The 17,673-nt window shown below is 51.1% G+C and overlaps 4 protein-coding genes across 4 annotated transcripts; 2 read left to right on the top strand and 2 right to left on the bottom strand.

Annotated features, from left to right (window-relative positions):
* Positions 1 to 346: 346 nt before the first annotated feature.
* A1O9_04091 (adenylate kinase) lies at positions 347 to 1,179 on the top strand (the record flags this gene model as incomplete). Its single annotated transcript, XM_013406383.1, has 2 exons — positions 347 to 524; positions 584 to 1,179. The coding sequence occupies 2 exons, from the start codon at positions 347 to 349 to the stop codon at positions 1,177 to 1,179; spliced, it is 774 nt and encodes a 257-aa protein (XP_013261837.1).
* Positions 1,180 to 4,374: 3,195 nt separating this feature from the next.
* On the top strand, positions 4,375 to 9,210 carry A1O9_04092 (uncharacterized protein; the record flags this gene model as incomplete). The annotated part of the gene is made up of 1 exon (XM_013406384.1): positions 4,375 to 9,210. The coding sequence occupies one exon, from the start codon at positions 4,375 to 4,377 to the stop codon at positions 9,208 to 9,210; it is 4,836 nt and encodes a 1,611-aa protein (XP_013261838.1).
* Positions 9,211 to 11,327: 2,117 nt separating this feature from the next.
* A1O9_04093 (uncharacterized protein) lies at positions 11,328 to 12,357 on the bottom strand (the record flags this gene model as incomplete). Its single annotated transcript, XM_013406385.1, has 2 exons — positions 11,328 to 11,495; positions 11,611 to 12,357. 2 exons carry the CDS (start codon positions 12,355 to 12,357, stop codon positions 11,328 to 11,330), a joined length of 915 nt encoding a protein of 304 aa, XP_013261839.1.
* A 1,209-nt stretch (positions 12,358 to 13,566) lies between these two features.
* A1O9_04094 (uncharacterized protein) lies at positions 13,567 to 14,057 on the bottom strand (the record flags this gene model as incomplete). Its single annotated transcript, XM_013406386.1, has 2 exons — positions 13,567 to 13,887; positions 13,965 to 14,057. 2 exons carry the CDS (start codon positions 14,055 to 14,057, stop codon positions 13,567 to 13,569), a joined length of 414 nt encoding a protein of 137 aa, XP_013261840.1.
* Positions 14,058 to 17,673: the final 3,616 nt, after the last annotated feature.

The following is a 17,673-nucleotide window of genomic DNA, read 5'->3' on the forward strand; positions in this document are numbered from 1 at the left end:
GGAGTTGGGGGTTCAGCCCGTCGCCCGGGCCGGCTCCGTGAACGTCCACTTGTGAGGATTATCGTGCTTCCCCATGCTCGAGTTCGAGCTCACTTACCGAGCAACCCTCTGACCAGAGCCTCCTCGTCCCTCGTTAGCTCCCCCTCAGACGGTGATTGCTTCCGCAGCCTGTGACTTGTCATCCTCAAGATTGGAATCCATCATCGGTATAACCTTCTATCTTTTACTCACTTCCACTACTACTACCTGCCGGACATGATGGGTACCTGACCAAGGCGCCACGGCGCATCGCCTTCACAAGCCTTCCCACTTCTTACATCCACTTAAACCCGAACATATCTGAACGATGACTTTCAGTACGGCTACTCGGAAGCTAAAAAATGCCGCTAGAATCATACTGGTAGGAGCCCCGGGCGTGGGCAAAGGAACACAATCAGAGCGGCTTATGGCACGTTTTCCACAACTATCCTCGATCGCGACGGGAGATCTTCTACGCGAGAACGTCAGTAAGAAAACAAGACTAGGTTCGAGGGCTTGATTGAAAAACAAACATGGTATGGACACGTGCTGACGAGAGATGCAGGCCAGCAAGCCGAGACGTACATGAACTCAGGTGGACTCGTTCCAGACCCTCTGATCCTGAACCTCATCCTCAGCGAGCTCACCTCTAGACAATGGTTGGAGACAGCAGATACGAATGACAACATCATTGCCGCGCTAGGACGTGGGAACGGGTCAGCGTCCTCGGTGGTCACGGCATCCAACAATCCCGACACGTCGTTCATTCTCGACGGGTTCCCGCGTACGGCTACACAGGCCCATGCCCTATCTCACCTCCTGCCTATCAATGTCGTGTTTCAGTTGGTTACTCCTGTGGACATCATTCTGTCCCGCATGGCGAACCGATGGGTACACCTTAGTTCAGGGAGAGTCTACAATGTGGGGTTCAACGACCCTCAAGTACCCGGGAAAGACGATGTGACGGGCGAACCACTGGTACAGAGAGAAGACGACAGTGAAGCGACGTGGAGGAAGCGATTGGCCAAATTCGACGAGACGAGCAAGAGCTTGTTGGATTACTATCGAAAGGACGGGCTGGTTGTTCGGGTGGAGGGGAACAGTAGTGACGAAATTTCACCCCAGATATTTACAGAAATAGAGGAACGATTCGGCACATAAGAAGAAGATAACAGTTCACACATCAATTTTAGACGATGATTCATGAAAGGTGTGTAACTTGTGACCTCGACTGTGATTTTCCAGATCTCATTGGGGTCAGGATGATCCCTTTAGGCCCGGATGCCCAGCCAGAGGTCGATAATGTCAGTCTGCGCGCGGTACCAAAAACAACCAAGGTAAGGATATGTCCAAGGCTGACGATAAAAATAATAGTAATGAAATTATTTATTGGCCGTGCGGGTGAGTAAGGAAGAAAAGGAAGAACCGGAGTTACCAGTGTGGTCATACCAAAATTCATTCTGCTGCTGGCGAGTGAGCGGCTTGGCGGGCTAACTGGTTTCAGGCCTCAATGCAGAAAAAGCATTCAACGGCACGCATCATCCTTTTTCCTTTGCTCCCACCTTGAAGTTCATCCGTATCGTTTGCGGTTGCTGGTCGGCATGTCCCGTCCTGGCCAACACATTTTCGCCTGCCAGGCAGGACCCTTGAATGATATTGCAGGTATGTTCATCATCAAGTTGATACAGAACCATTGGGAGCCTGCTTGGTATCCTGGAGATCTGGTTCACTAGCTTGTAGCACTTCGCGCACAGAGCACTTGCGAGTACACCACGTGCAAGACATCTGTCGCGTGCAGGGGTTCGTCCGATTTCCGACATTGGTTGCAGAGAATTGCATTCTTCAACTACATACGGAGTACGAGCTACAGAGTACTGTTACCTTGTTCCATGGTTGACAACTAGACTTTCGAAGTGAAACGCAAGAAGGCTAGGGGGCTATGCAGTCGAGTATCAAGCGTGCCGCAACAGCCTCGCCTATGATTCCCCAGACTACCCTAGTGCCTTGACGGTTGTATTCAGTTTGGGCTGTGTATCAGTAGAGGTCAGCTGCCTGCCAACCGAGATCCGACTAATGATGAGGTACGAGATTTGAACAAATCGTAGTCATCTTGTGGATGAACTTCCATCGGTGCTCAATGGTCATTAACAACAAAAGATCATGGGTGGATGGGGTTGAAATTAAAGCCTCGACAGACGCACAAGCAAGTTGGAACACAAATGCTAGTGCTCCATCTGGAGTCCTCTTTCGTAGGTTTGAGACCGGGATGTGTGACTGATCAGCGATCCGTTTGTAAATCAAGTAAATAGCACTTTAATCACCCTTGGACGGGCGCTTGCGTGCATCTCGGCTGTGGTTCTCCGAGAAAGGCTTCGTGGTGTAACACGTCAGAGCACAAGGCTCGATGAGTAGACATGGACATCCGACCAGACAGGTACCTTGTCGCTCCTCATACGATTTAAGATGCGATAGATGAATGACACGGTGGCACAAGGTATGGGTACAACGCAGAACTCCTGGCAGTTACAGTGCACCCATCGAGGACCTCGTAGCGGTGGGACAGAGAGCCTGGCATTACCAAGGTGAAACCCGGGCTACAAGATCCAGCAAGAACCAGGCTTCCCCAGACAAGCACCAGCACCAACTTTGACTCTGACAGTTGCAACTTAGGGAGTACAAGGACCCTTGGGTATCCGTAGCCCTGGAGCCTCTGGCCCACCCCCTTGCGAAATGACACCACCCACAACTATAAATAAGAACTGACAAGCGATGGTGGTGAATCGGTGATGAACAAAGGATGCTCCGTCCCGACGGCGTCCATGCTGATGCAAAGGTCTTCGTCTCGCTCTTTTTAGCTTACTACATACAGCTAACTCCATGGTAACTTGTTAGTCGATGAGATGACTATCAGTGGGCGCCATACTGCTGTTTCGTCTGCGCTGTCACCAACCTGACGCCGCCAGCTGAACGGGCATCCGGCCAGTGGGCGCATCACGATGGACTTGGAACCAGGGACCTGCCATGGTGGGCCGTGGGTGGGCCGCCCGCCCAGCACCATCACTAAGCCGGAGACAGAGTTAGTGGTACAAGGGCAGCCTAATTCGCCCCATCTCCCCCCGGGCGGGCATGCCTGAGAAGTGTCCACTGTGAAGGAGAGAGCCCACTGCAGCCCGCCATCTCCGGCCAATAAAACCACTCTGGGCAAGTGACACATCAGCCAAACTGCCAGACTCTCCGCTCCTGTGAGCATTGAGAGGATCATTGCTCCTCTTAGGCCAGCCCCAGGGGCCCTTAGCCTGCAAGCCACATGCGGTGGACGTTGGCGTCTAGGGAAAATAGTGGCTGTTGATGGCTGCTTGGCTGCCAGGGCGTAGGGGGATTGGGGGGAAGGGGCAGTTCTTGGGTGGTGTGGATGAGCCGGTCTACCTGCTTGTGGGTGTGAATGTGGACGAGTAGAGGGATGTGCCACCGCCCAAGCCCGCGCCTGATTCTGTGCCTAACAAAACAAAAGCCATGAGGCGTGAATACCTGCCACCCATGGGCCCATCAGCCATGTCCATCAGCCATGTCCATCAGCCATCGATCGATCAGTTAATTAATTCATCAGTTCATCAATCAATCATTCAACTCGCAACTACAGAACACCTCTCCCCTGGGTTCTTGTCTCCTGTCTCCTGTCTCTTCATCTTGCTTGCTCTTGCTTCTCGTCTAATACTCCCGTGTTTGTTTCGGACGGCGGCTGTTTGCTGGTGATCCTGTCTAAAACGACCTTGTCCACTCCTAGCCTCCTCTACCACCACCACCACTAAACAAACTACAACACCATCCTGGTCATACCTGCCCGCAATCCGCGGTCAATCCGCATCACCTCGTATTCTCAGTCCACTGAGCCAACTCCTCAAAAGTCTCGACTTTCGACTCTTGACCATCATCACTCGATACTCGCATTCCCTCCTTGCATAATTTCCATCCCACCAAGCCAATACCAATATCTGCTGAAAGAGCACGGACCGGATCCTGGTTCCAGCGTTTGCTCTCTCCTACGATCGAGATTGATTCTTGTCTCCTCTCCGACTGTTGACTCTCCGTACTTCGATCCCATCGAGGCCATACCGGACTCCTTTCGACATCCATGGTTGCGCACCGGACAATATCTGGAGGGACAATATGAGACTCTGGTCTGGAAAGAACAGCAGGCCCGGTCGCCTTCCATCTTCCTCCGCACCGTCATTGAGACTGTTGCAAACAACTGCTTTTGAGGCTGGTTGAAGACCTCGACCCCGAGACCTGAGACAGAGTGGCCTCATTCTACCCAGACACAAGATGATTTCCATCCCTCACCCACCTATAATGACAATGGACCCAATCCGAGATCCAAGCATCTACCTCCGGCTGCCTGCTGGTGCCTTATCTCGTCAATATGCCATTCCCGCCGACCCAGGGTCCTTCCGACGTGACCGACATAGCGCTCCTCAATTGTCCTATTCCGAGCATGAAGTCCTGCGCCTGCGGAAGACACCACACGGCAGACTCCTCGAACAGGAGACTGCTGCTCTTGACAAAAACGTCCAACTCCCTGCCTCGAAACATGTCCTTTTATCCTCATCCCCTGACTTTCGACAAACCGGCATGGCCTACGACCCACAATGGTCCGGTATGAACCTGCCACTCCAGCCAAACAACATCGGTGGCTTAGATATTGCAAGAGATGCCAGATATTCTCAACCCTATGCCGCCTCAAAACCATATCCATATCGAATTGCTTGGGATTTCCCAGGTGGCTTGGATTCTATGCTAAATCAGACTCTCCCCCTACAGCCAACTCAGAGATACTTCCTTCAGCATGGCTCCAATATACCCACCGTACTGCCTGCCACAATGCATTCTCAGTTTGGGCCTACCGCTTCGGCCGGCCAGGAATTGTATGGACCGTATTGGCCTGATGGCACTTTCAATCCTTATCGACCAGCTGCTATACGAGATAGCCGTTTCTTCCCACGAGCCCCAACAGAACGCTTTCCACTCGACCATATACAGCAACCTCAAATCTTGCGCCGATCAGGTCGACTTCCTGATCTGCAAAATGCATCCTATCTCCCGAGCCTCCCACCACACGTCATGAACACTGCCATGCCACCGATGGAGCCGCCAGCGTCCAAGTGGCACATGCACCAGAATCCATACTCACCACCACAGTACCCGTACGATCATTACCCAACAGCCGATCTCTCTATTTCCGGTCTCATGTCAGTACCCAGAACGTCGTCAACTTCACTTCTACCTGGTCCGGGTTCGGATCGTATCGCCTTCAGGGATAAGTCATTTGCCTGGGCTAATCGTATTTATACCGACCTTCTTGAGACCATCAGATGCAATACGAAGAACATGCGCACAAATGGTGGTAATTTTACTCCAGGGTCGACAAATAAAATGCCAATATTTCCTAAGCCGCCCCAGCGCACTGGTTCCCATTTTCAGGGCCTCTCGAATAGCAAAATACACCGATCTTCTGAGACATCCAAGCCATTACTTCGCAACGCGAGCGATACAAACGCATTGGACATATCTTCTCGACCTCAAACAGCCATACTCAGACCTCAAGCAACTGGTTCATTCAACAATTCATTCCCTCCACACAATTGCCTTGATGCTAATCGCTTCCCTTCCGCACAATATGAAGGGAAAGATAGGATCCCAGAAACCCGAAAGCCTCACACATCTATCTTAGGTCCTCAGAGGCGGCCACCAACCTTTGACGAGGCAACTAGCGCAATGAGAACCATGGAATTGTTGTGTCAGGAGGCAGATGTCCCATGGGTAGACGGCATGCTCCTCGCCGGCTGTCTCGCTTATGGTCTCGGGAATTTTGCCAAAGCCGAGGAATGGTATTTGGCAGTCTTGCAGCAAGATAATGCTCACGTTGAGGCTATGTCAAATCTTGCTGCAACCTATCATGCTCTTCATCGCCAGGAAGATGCGTTAAATTATTGGTTTGACGCGGTCAAATTGCGCCCGAGCTACTTCGAGGCTGTAGAACATCTCATTGGGCTGTTGTGTGCTACTCATCGAGCGCGAGAGGCTGTCCAGGTTATTGAATATGTGGAGAGCACGCTGAAGATCAAACACGACGATGTCCATAATTCGTGGGGTGAGTTAAGCGATGGGGAAAGTGATACTAGGAGTCATTCGTCAAGCATTGCCACTGCAGCCTCGTATGACATTGGGCACTACGATTTCGACCTCGACCTCAAAAGCGTCAGCACTGGCCCCCCGTCGGAAACTCAGGCTCCAGGGTATGGCTCAAGCGGCTATGCCATAGCCGGTCAAGATAACGGACGCATGTTGGCTTTGATACACGCCAAAGGTAACATGCTCTACGCTCTTGGTAGCAACAAAAATGCTGCGTCTGCGTTCGAGGATGCCATCCTTGTCTCAACTGGCCAGCGCAGGCAGGGTATTCGCGGTTTGATCAATGACATACTGAAAGCTTGTTTGTGCACGATACGAGACCCAGAGTACGTTCGCACCAAGCTTGAGGGCAAGGATCCCATTCTACTTGCGCCTGAACATGCGGAGGCTACGGCAAAGCACATGTTCCCTCCGAATGGTAGCCTCCCTGGTTTAGAACATGTGGTTCCACCTTTCGCCGTACAGGCTGCAATCTCTACCACAAGTAACTCGTTGCTATCCCTTGCCAAGATCTACCAGGATGGAATGTCCAATGCTACGGACATTGGGAGCCTCAAGTCTCCCAGCACCCGAGAAATACTTGCACTGTATTATCTATCACTGTCTCTACAACGAAGCCCATCCACTGCCAACAATGTTGGCATCTTGCTTGCAGGTGTGCAGCATACTGTCCATCAAGCACACCTCGACGATTCAAATTTTGCACAAATATCCAACATACCAGGAGTGGTTGCTGGAAGCGGGATTTCACTTGCCTTGATGTACTACAATTACGGATTGAACATCGACCAGAAGCATGCACACTTATACACAAACCTAGGAAGTCTTCTTAAAGACATCGGTCAGTTGAATGCCGCAATCAAGATGTACGAACGGGCTGTAAGCTGTGATGGCAATTTTGACATCGCTTTGGCGAACCTTGCAAATGCTGTAAAGGACCAGGGACGAATTGCCGAGGCTATCAGATATTACCAAAGGGCAGTCAAATCGAATCCAGATTTCGCAGAGGCTGTTTGTGGGCTCGCAACAGCTCTCAACTCGGTCTGTAATTGGCATGGTCGTGGTGGTGTCCGCGCGAGCGATCTGGGACGCGACCGTCTGCACGTGGATGAGAACGGTATGAAGCATGAACCGACCAGATCTTATGGATGGATCAGTCGTGTTGTTGACATTGTGGGGAAACAACTCCGCGATGGAGAAAGTTGGGGTTGCGGGACATTGAATTCCCCAGTCATTGACACTTTGTGTCAACAGCTAGTGCTTCACAAACAGTCATCACGACCCGGTGATCGAGTTCAACTCTACCAAACTCTTCAGCAGTCGCTGCAATACTGGTTTGGGAAGAAATGGGAGGGCTCACGAATTGTCAGACTCGTTGAAAGAGCGATTCGTCAGATTGGCTGGCAGTGGTATCAAGACCGCTACAAACACCACAAAGAGTATCCTGCTCGAACTTATGCACGACCATACCTACCGAGTTCGCTCTCCGCACCTTCGGCACCGACTGTCCTTCCATTCCATACATTCACGGCACCGCTATCAGCAAAGCAGATTCGACAAATCTCTCAACGCAACGCTCTGCGCATCTCGGTCTGTACTTTACGGTCAGCCTGGCTCCCCAAGACTGTTTTTCCTCCGCCGCCTCCACCAAGACCGTATCTCAATGTTGGGTATGTCAGTTCAGACTTCAACAACCACCCTTTGGCCCACTTGATGCAGTCTGTGTTCGGCTTGCACGATAGGACCCGGGTTCGAGCAATATGCTACGCGACAACTGCGTCCGATGGCTCAATACATCGACAGCAAATTCAAAGCGAGGCACCGGTCTTCTACGATGCGTCCTCTTGGAGTGTTGAGCGTCTTGTAAACCAGATTGTGAGTGACGAAGTCCATATTCTTGTCAACCTGAATGGATATACCAGGGGCGCTCGGAATGAAGTTTTCGCTGCTCGTCCGGCCCCTATCCATATGTCCTTTATGGGCTTTGCTGGCACACTGGGAGCAGAATGGTGTGATTATGTGTTCGCCGACACGATTTCTGTACCTCCATCCACGCTCTCCCCATGGAGACGTAATGTGGAGATTGAGGATCGCTTACGAGCCGACAGTCTCGTTGAGGATGTTGAGGATTGGGTTTACTCCGAAAACATCATCTTTGCCCGCGACACTTTCTTCTGCGTGGATCACAAGCAGAGTGCTCCTGATGCAGAGCGTGGCCCGCCAAATCTCAAAGACCCGACCTCGAGAGAAGAAGCATGGGAGGAAGAACAAGCAGCCCGGTGGAAATTGAGGAAGGAGCTCTTTCCTACCCTTTCGGAGTCGGCTGTGATCCTGGGCAATTTCAACCAGCTTTACAAGATCGACCCTTCCACATTTGCCATGTATCTCGAGATCCTAAAGAGAGTGCCCAATGCTATCCTATGGCTCTTGCGATTCCCCGATCTTGGCGAACAGAATCTCCTACAGTATGCAAGAGAATGGGCAGACAATGAAGTTGCTACAAGAATCATCTTTACCGATGTTGCAGCAAAAGGCGCTCATATTACTCGGGCCTCTGTTGTGGATTTATTTCTCGATACTCCGGAGTGCAACGCGCATACCACGGCTGCTGACGTTGTATGGTCAGGAACGCCGATTGTGACATGGGGGAAATGGAAGTACAAAATGTGCAGTCGTATGGCAGGAAGCATTGTTGCCAGTGCCCTCCCTGAAGGACGGGCTGGCACTGAAGCTCGGGCAGACCTTCTTGTCAAAAGTGAGAAACAGTACATCGACACAGCGGTTGATCTTGCACGGGGATTACGATACCCCAACGCTGGAGCCCCTGGGAACAAGCCAGGTAGTGGAAAAGGAAGACTTATGGATCTTCGGCGCATGTTATGGGAAGGCCGATGGAGCAGTCGCTTGTTCGACACAAAAAGATGGGTCAGGGATGTTGAACGGGCGTACTGGTCTGCATGGGAAAACTGGGAAAAGGGCGAGGGAGGCGACATATGGCTGTGATTATTGGGAAAATGACACGGCCAAGCCAGATAGCAACCGTGTGTGTCAGTGCGATATACATGGAAGTTTTCGATGGGAAACATGACACTTGATGATGTTATGACAAAGCAATTTCACACGATGAATTGCCAGAGATACCAATTACACTGTTGATCGTTTTTAGGATGAGCTGGCGTTGATTTACTAAACTGGAGAATGGCGAAGTGCTGTCACGTCTATAGATGAATTGGGCTAGAACTGTCCACCCGAGAAGCATTCCAATTTACACTCGCGATGACGGGAAGGAACATCAATCAGATTCGGTGTTATAGTAATGCGCATCCCATCTCGATCTCCCCGTATTCTTCCTCTGTTGAAATCCACGCCCACCGACCCAACACCAAATCACATGCGTGCTGACTCATCGGTCAGCTCAGCCTCGTCGTGACGATTTATCCGACCCACCCGCCACCTCCCCTTCTCAATTCCAACCTACCGCCCTAGCCCAATCAATCAGTATTGAGAATAGTAAGGCGTCACCCATGTGCGTAGAGATATTGTTGTCTGACAGTCAGAGACTCAAGGTCTTCTCTCCCACGGTTGTCTAGACTATCAGTCATTGTCGTTTTGTCCACCAAGCGACATCAAGTCCATTGGGGGTTCTACAAAAGGAACTCATATCCTACGTAACAAGACTTTCCAATCCTCCATACACCTCCCTTCCCCAATCTAGCAAAACTGGGCCATGTAATAGAACAGCGAGAAGCCATCTTCCCACCTCCACTACCTACTGCCGCACAAAATCGTCAGGAGAGAAAGCCCTCGATGCATACCCCATCGCATCATCAAGCAACACCATCCCCAGCATGAACTTCTGATATCTCTCTGGCGGATCCGCCAATCTCCTCCACCGACGTGCAGCGAACCCCTCGTTTCCATTCCTCGTCCCTGAATTGTCTGCATGGAATCTCATCCACCTCTCGGCGACGCCGATATCCTCCCACGGCTCAAGGTCGTTGACGAGTTGTATGGCAGCAGCGCTGAAATGATCAGAGGTTGTGCGGAAATCTGCCGGTGCGCCTGGCCCAACGACCTGCGGATGACGGAATAAGAAGGGGATGTCGAGTGAGTGGTCTGCCCCACCGCGCCAAGCAGGAAGGTTGCGAGGAGGTTGGGCTGTTCGAAGCAGCATTGGTAGACCTTGGGATAGCGTGAGGGCGTCGAGCACGTTCACTGGAGCGGTGTTGACGCTGTGCTCTTCAATTGCAATGCTGCCCATCTTATCTGTCTACGTTGTTAGCCAAATATTTATCTTTTGCGAAGACAATCCCTTCAGTGAGGGAGCATAAGTCGATCTAGGCAAGCCACCATTGATTATGGTCTTAACATGCCCGGCCATGGCAGCAGGAGACCAACGCTGCACTTTGGCCCTGAAATGCTCCGTATAGCCTCTTGCAGCGCAACACTTCTTCATCCTCTTTTCGACCTGCCTTTCTCCGGAAACTTCACTACACGATCTCCTCGTACGCATGACCCATGCGCGCAAAAGGCTTTCATGGCCCAGATCGTCAAGCGCCGAATGATGTCCCCACTAGCGCACTCCGAGCCGCGACATCAGCGTGGATAGTGTCCAGATACGGAAACCCTGCCTCTTTAGGATATGCACTAGCCCGATTAAGCGCGATGACCATATTGAGGCATCTCTGTGATAATAGAATTACTCGTCCTTGATTGCAAGCTTCACCGAGGTTTACGGGGAAAGACTCTGGAACCCGCACGTCGTGTACTGCATGTGTACACCCTGTGGGAGTCATTGGGTGGTAAGCAGGACATGTGGATTCCAAGTAGGAGAATAGCTAGCTACCAAGGCTCAACTTAAGGCTCTATGCAGCAGTTTCCAGGCAAGCATCTTTTTACGGCTCTCAGAATCGCTTAAGTCAATCCTTGGCCGATTTATGTGCAACGAGGAAACTAACAGCCCAGCCAGAAATCTGGGAGAGATCGGGAAGCCAGGCATCTCTACTTGCAACGATAGCCAAGCATAAAAAGACTATTTCCTATCAATATACTTGCACACACACCTACTGCGGCATGGCCAACTCTGACAAGTACCCTCTCTGGGCTGTCTATGTACAGCATCAGATTCTGCTGTGCGAAGACGTCGCAAGCGACTCCTGTGTCTGCGAAGTTGGCGGTGGCGGTGGCGGTTGCCCCTTTTGTTGCTCTCCGTCTCCGTCGTCCGTGAATTCGTCATCGAGATACTTCAAGTGTGATACCGCTTCACCCAGGTTGGCGGTGACGCCGAGCTAGAAGAACAATAAGGTCTCGTGTCAGTTCACGTATCACAATGTCAGCGCATGCTAGAACGGCAGCCGCAAAGCCCCAAAGTACACCAATGCCACAAGGAGGGTATATACTCACGCCAAGCCACTCCTTCATCTCCGGCGAGAGCGCGTCCTGAATCTCGCGGGGCAGCTTCCTCGTCCAATTGACCTGCTGGCGGAGGAACGGCGCGGTGTAGTACGCAAACAGGAGGGCGCGGTCCTGGTCCTGCGTGACGTTGGCGCCGGAAGTGTGCCACACGCGCCCGTCCATGACGACGACGGAGCCGGCCTTCGCCTCAAACGGCTGGAGCATGGCCTTCACGCGGGCGCGCGGGATATCGCTCCGCCACTGCCACTTGTTCGAGCCCGGGACGAACAGTGTCGCGCCGTTCTCGAAGTACACGTCCGTCAGGCACCAGATGACGTTCACGGCGGTGACGGCGAACCATGGCTCGGGCGAGACGAGCGACTGGTCGGAGTGCAGGCCCATCGATTTCGAACCCGGGCGGGCGATGTTCGCCGTGAAGTTGCTGATCAGGAAGTTGGCCCCGAGCACGCTCTTCACCATGTCGACGGCGGTCGGGTGCTGGATCAGCGACCGGAAGATCGCGTCGAGTTCCAGGAGGTAGAAGACCCGGATGTTGGATGCGTTCGGGTCCAGGAAGGGGAGATACGTGTCGTCGCCGCGCGCCTCGCTCGACTCTTTCGCAGCCCAGAGCGCGTCGAGCGCACACTTTGTCTGGTCTGCGTCGAGCACGGACGGGATCACGCACCAGCCTTCTTCGCGGAGCTGAGAGCGGTAGGCCTCCAGGTCCTGGTCTCTGGCGGATGGGAGGGTGGTCATGCTGGTCTTGCCTTTCTGGTTCTAGATTCCAAAATTGATGGACGATATGATGTGCACTGGCCTCTTAGGGAATTGGAATGCTAAGCGGCTTTGACTAACTATAATCTTCTACGTTCACGTTCCAGGTGTTTGTCTATCTGTATGTTGTACGATGCCGGTGGAGAATCCAACGACTGATACTAGTACTCTGCTTAAAGAGCAACCCGGATGAGGGATGCCTCAACAACACACACACACACACACACACACACACACACACACACACACACACAGCGCAAAATCGTGCAGCAGTGCAACTACGCCTCTGCAGATCAGTTCGTCCTTATTGCACAGAAAGTTTGCCAAGGTACGGGGAAGAAGCGGGGGTTGCATATGGACCCCTTCCCTCGGTGGATGTTGATCGGGTTCTGACTACAGCTTGGCCGAGTCAGTGGACGTGATCTGGATACAAATGTGGACAAGAACATCGAGTCAGTCCACCATGAAGCGAGCATAACGGAAATGTAAATTTTTGTTCTTAATGCTTAACAGGGTGCAATTCGCTGGTTTGACGATTCACAAGATTTGAACATACCGGTAGGTTGTTAAAGACAATTTATCAGCCTGGGTTTTTGATGGACTCCTCATCATCATCTCGTTCTCTTGCTCATCTTCGAGGTATTCACCGTAATTAGTCTGGAGCTCAGGCCCATTTCGTGAGCTCGACAGTCTCCACCCGGAAGAACTCTTCTATCATAATTTTATTGATTGAAAGACCACCAGCTTGTCTGGTACAGACGCAGGATTTAAATTTTCGAGTGGGAACATGCTGTTCTTCAAGTTGGCACTTTCTACCTTTTACAGCGAACAGAATGAACGAACAGAACGTAGCGTGAGAGCGCCAAAACTCACATTGAGGGATATTTCGTCAATTTCTTCCAGTGTTCTGTCCTTCGTCTCGGGAACGTAGATTGTTCCGATGGGAGTTATCCCGCCGAAGATAAAGCCCATCTTTGCGCCGAGATATACATAATCAAGGCCCAAGAGTGTGGCGAGCCGCAGACCATGGTTCTGTGAGAAAGAGCTAGTTAGGATGACTTGCTGGTAGAGGCTGAGAGGTAGGGTGGATTCTATTTGTAGACTCACATCGTACAAAGACTTGAGACCATGTTCGCAATGAACACGGTCTGAGAAAGGAGACGCTTGGGACGGTATCTCACTCTCGACAGCCTATGGGAGCGGTCCCCGGCTTGCTCTGTACGAGCAAATAAGGCAACCTGTGAAAGCCACCAGGTCTCTCGCGGCTGCAATACTGTCTGGTCGTGTCACACCAACGATGTCGAATATCCACATCGAGATCCCGCAGCCCAGACCGCGAGAATCAGAAGTGCCCCTGCGACCAAACGTCTTCACCAATGGGAATGCGCTCGCTGAACCGGTAAGACCACAGACACTGGTGATCACTGTGATGGTAAAAGGGTTTTTGATGTTGCTGAAAAAGAAAAAATAGGTACCATAAGCCGTGATGAAACTAATTCCTGTCCATTGTAACTAATGTCAGACTCAAGATGCCAAGTTAGGAAGGCATAATCCAGGGGCTAGTAATCCACCGCCTGTAACCTCATGACCAGAATGGTAATCCGGGTCCTTCTACCATCAGTGCCCATGAAGCACTGGGGATGGTCGCCTGACCCTTCTAATTCCCTTTCAATGCGGTCCATAGCGACAACTTCCTGGATCTCCTTTGACGTCTCCTCTTCAGGCCAGGTCGGGCCTCTGAGTTTGCGTATTGCTCTCCGCGCATCTTCCGAACGACCTCAATGGACGAACCATCTTGGAGTATCTGGTAAGAATACAACACTGACGGCTAGAATAAGTGGAGCCATGAGCATTGTCAACAATGGTCCTCTCCAGGACGATTTGGTAGTAACATCGCGTGTCCCATAGACAGTGCAAGGTCCGACGAATGTCTCAAGATCGGCAAAACCCTGATACATCATGACGACCATTCTCCTCTGCTGTGCAGGTGTCACTCTAGCCCAGCACCTGATGACTATTAGCCGCGGAAGTGGGTCACAGGTTTCGCTCTCCATTTTGCAACTTACATGATGCAGAAGTCCGCTGTGAATCCAATCCCTGCACCACTGAGGGCACGACCAAGTGCGATAGCAACATTTAGGGCCACCACTTGAATTATGAGGTCAATAATGGGAATAGTGGCGCACAGGGCTAGACCAACCCATCAAGAGCGTCTGCGTCCCAGCTCTCATGTTATAGTCACCAAGCTTGGCGTCATAATGGCCGAAGTCATGAAGAAATCTGGGGTGCGTCAGCAATATGAACAGTGAAAAGAGCAGTGGTGAAGCCTGATTATTCATTGGCCTACCTTCCTTTGGCGAAGAACCCGACCATGAAACCTGCATCGACGCCAAAGAGATTGCGCCTATACCAACAACGAAGCAGTACTTGAAAGTAGTCCAGTTGCTACGAGAATAGTTCTTGTCACCGCGGGCGCCATGTCGACTTCGTTGAGCAAGTTTCGAGCAATTTTCGAGACTGATGGAATGTGGGTGGACCTTTTGAAGCATACCGAAGTGGAGTCTTATAACAACACTGATATGTGAGATGTATCTTCGTAGAAGATATAGCAACTCCGGTCTGAAGCACTTGGCAAACTTGTTGAAAAGCTGGGCTAGGATTCGGAGGAGCCGACGCGTTAGTGTAGTATAAAGGTATCCCAAGTTTGCTCCGAGCCCTGACTTATTCAAATTCGAGCTTCAAACAGTCCTCCAATGATGGGAATGTTGCTTCTCCGCGATAATGACCTTGAGCTGATGAGAAGGGTATGATCTAGTGGAAGCACCGTAGTGCCGATCGGTGAAAGGGCAGCACGTCCGAGGGGGTGCGTACTCTTGAAACTTCCTTACAAGGGAGGCACTTACATCGTTCAGCGTCGATAAACCTTCCCCAGCTTCTGAGGTCTCCGAGGATTGTGAGCATTGCCTCGGGAGAACCGGCTGACTTGCTGTAGGTATGCAGGGGCTAACGGACTCGCCTGCTTGTATCGCACAAGTCACTAGGTTGGTTCTTGTGAATCCTGCCTAACAAGCCTCAACACTATTCGCAGGAAATTCTGTGCAATACTCCATACACGCATCATGTGGAGGATTTCAGTCGTCTGATGGAGAAGCTGTAGTCGATCATTTTGCGACAGTAGATCAGGCACTTCATGCAATGAGATACGGCGTGCATGTCCAAATCTGATCCATTCTCCTATATTGGCTAGCTGTGCGCTATCCCCTTGGCCCAGACAATCCAGCCAGCAAGGTGCAGCTTCAGTGCAGCTATGCCACAGTTCACCTTGACTCAAAATACTGGAAAGGCACCATAGAAATGTGGCGGCATTATAAAGATTGAATGCCTTTTATGGGGCATTGAAAGGGTATCCGCGAACCAACCCCAGGATCTGGGTGCATCGAAAAGCCTGGTCTCGGATGGCCTTCGGTAGCCCATTCCTTCATTTTCTCGACAGCTGCCTCGGAATCCGAGCCTCCACGTATATATGGGTACAGTCAGTCGGGAACAGCTCCTACACTCACGATATGCGCCATGTGCACGGTCTGAAGACGATGGGCGACTCGTGTCATTGAGCTATTCACACTCGAAGCCGGCTGTGAATATGGAGATAGTGCTAATTGGTCCAGAATATTCATCAGAATAGTTCGGTTCTGGCCATCCTGGTTCTCTCGCAAGAAGAAATCTCTGATCGGATTGGTCTCGAGCTCCGCTATGGCCCACAAAGTTCTCATAATCGTCAAGATGACCGGAATCACATGGTGCTCATATTTGAGTGTGGTGAGCACAGTTTCAGGATTCTGGAACAGTGAATGCAAAAGTGGTTGAAATAGTACGTTTTTCGGAGTTTGCATCCATGAATGTAAGGCGGCCCATGCATGTGCAGAAGGAGCCCCTCAGGGTCTACTGGAAACATGAAGATCCATGTCTGTCTCGGATAGGGAGATCTGAGGTTTGAAATTGAGCATATAGCCAGTTGTAGCGTCACGTTCCCTAGGAAGATACCATTGGTTTAAATTATTGGTGGCAAATGGAAACAACCTAACGTAAATAGCCCAACCGAGCAATCGAAAGCGGTCGTCTTGTATCCACGCATGCAATCTCTCTTCAAGAGAGGATTCAGATGAACACGAAGATTCTTATTGGTTGAAGAGTCCTATACGTCTCCTAGGGTTGAGGAGAGGGGGGCCGGCTAGATTTAGCGAGCTCGAAGAGGCGTCAATTACAGCAGAAACCCCCATGGGCCGTCTGTAGCAACTGGCTGTGACATAGAATTCTGTGCGTACAAACCTGGGATCGTTCTCTGGCATGAAAAACAGCAATCGTCTGACAAGCTCTGAGAGAGCATTTTAGAAAGCATGGGCCCCTTCAAAAATGGTGAAGCAAGCTCCTAGGGTAACCATCGCGAGAGTCACATGGGCTCTCGAGCAGGATCAAATGTTGGACGATGCACCACTGGGCAGTGTCGGTCAAACTGAGCAAAATATAGGTACACACAATGGTCCAGTCATTCTTTGCAAGGAAAAGCTTGCAAGGACACGGCGTCCCACATATTTTGCTGCATAGCATTCGCAGCCAATTTTCCGCCAAGGCTCTTGTAGATGTGGCAAAAGGTTTCATCGAATAGAACGGCGAGTAGTTTTCTATCTCACCAACATGTCACCAGTTGTGGAAGGCTGAACGCAGCAAGGAGTGCTGCGTGACCGAACAGAGCATCCCTCTGGATCATGTCGTTCCACTATGCCCGGGACTGAAAGGCTGAGCATATTTGAAGTGTGTAACGGATACTTGTCATGACTAGCCTGATCTACTCCAGGTTGCTGTACCATCAGTGTAGAAGAATAAAATGTCCCTTGACTACCTAGAGTAGATCTTGGATCGAGGTCAGTGTTGAAAATCCAGTCAAGATTCAGATCGAAAGCATTTTCGTTGTTCCACAAGTAATTATCGACGCCAGGGAAGTCGTTTGAGATGTGCAGTGGGTAAAGTCATCCTCATAGTACGGCAACCTATCTGAAGAGGTCGACACGGTATTTGAAAGATGAACGTCTGAAACCAACAATTCATAGATGCATTCAACAGCACGTCTCATGCATGACGAGCAGAAAGGCTTCTCTCCTCTACATTGGACTTTCGACCTGGTCTGGGTCAGTTCTGTAGAGATGGAAGGAGCCTTCTTGGGAGAATTGCCTGATGCAATTGTTGCAAGTACGTTTGTGCGAGTGGCGGGCACGTGCAGGTCGCGAGTGGATTTGAAGGTGC

This window comes from Exophiala aquamarina (genome assembly GCF_000709125.1).
Source record: "Exophiala aquamarina CBS 119918 chromosome Unknown aczIA-supercont1.3, whole genome shotgun sequence".
NCBI lineage: Eukaryota > Fungi > Ascomycota > Eurotiomycetes > Chaetothyriales > Herpotrichiellaceae > Exophiala > Exophiala aquamarina.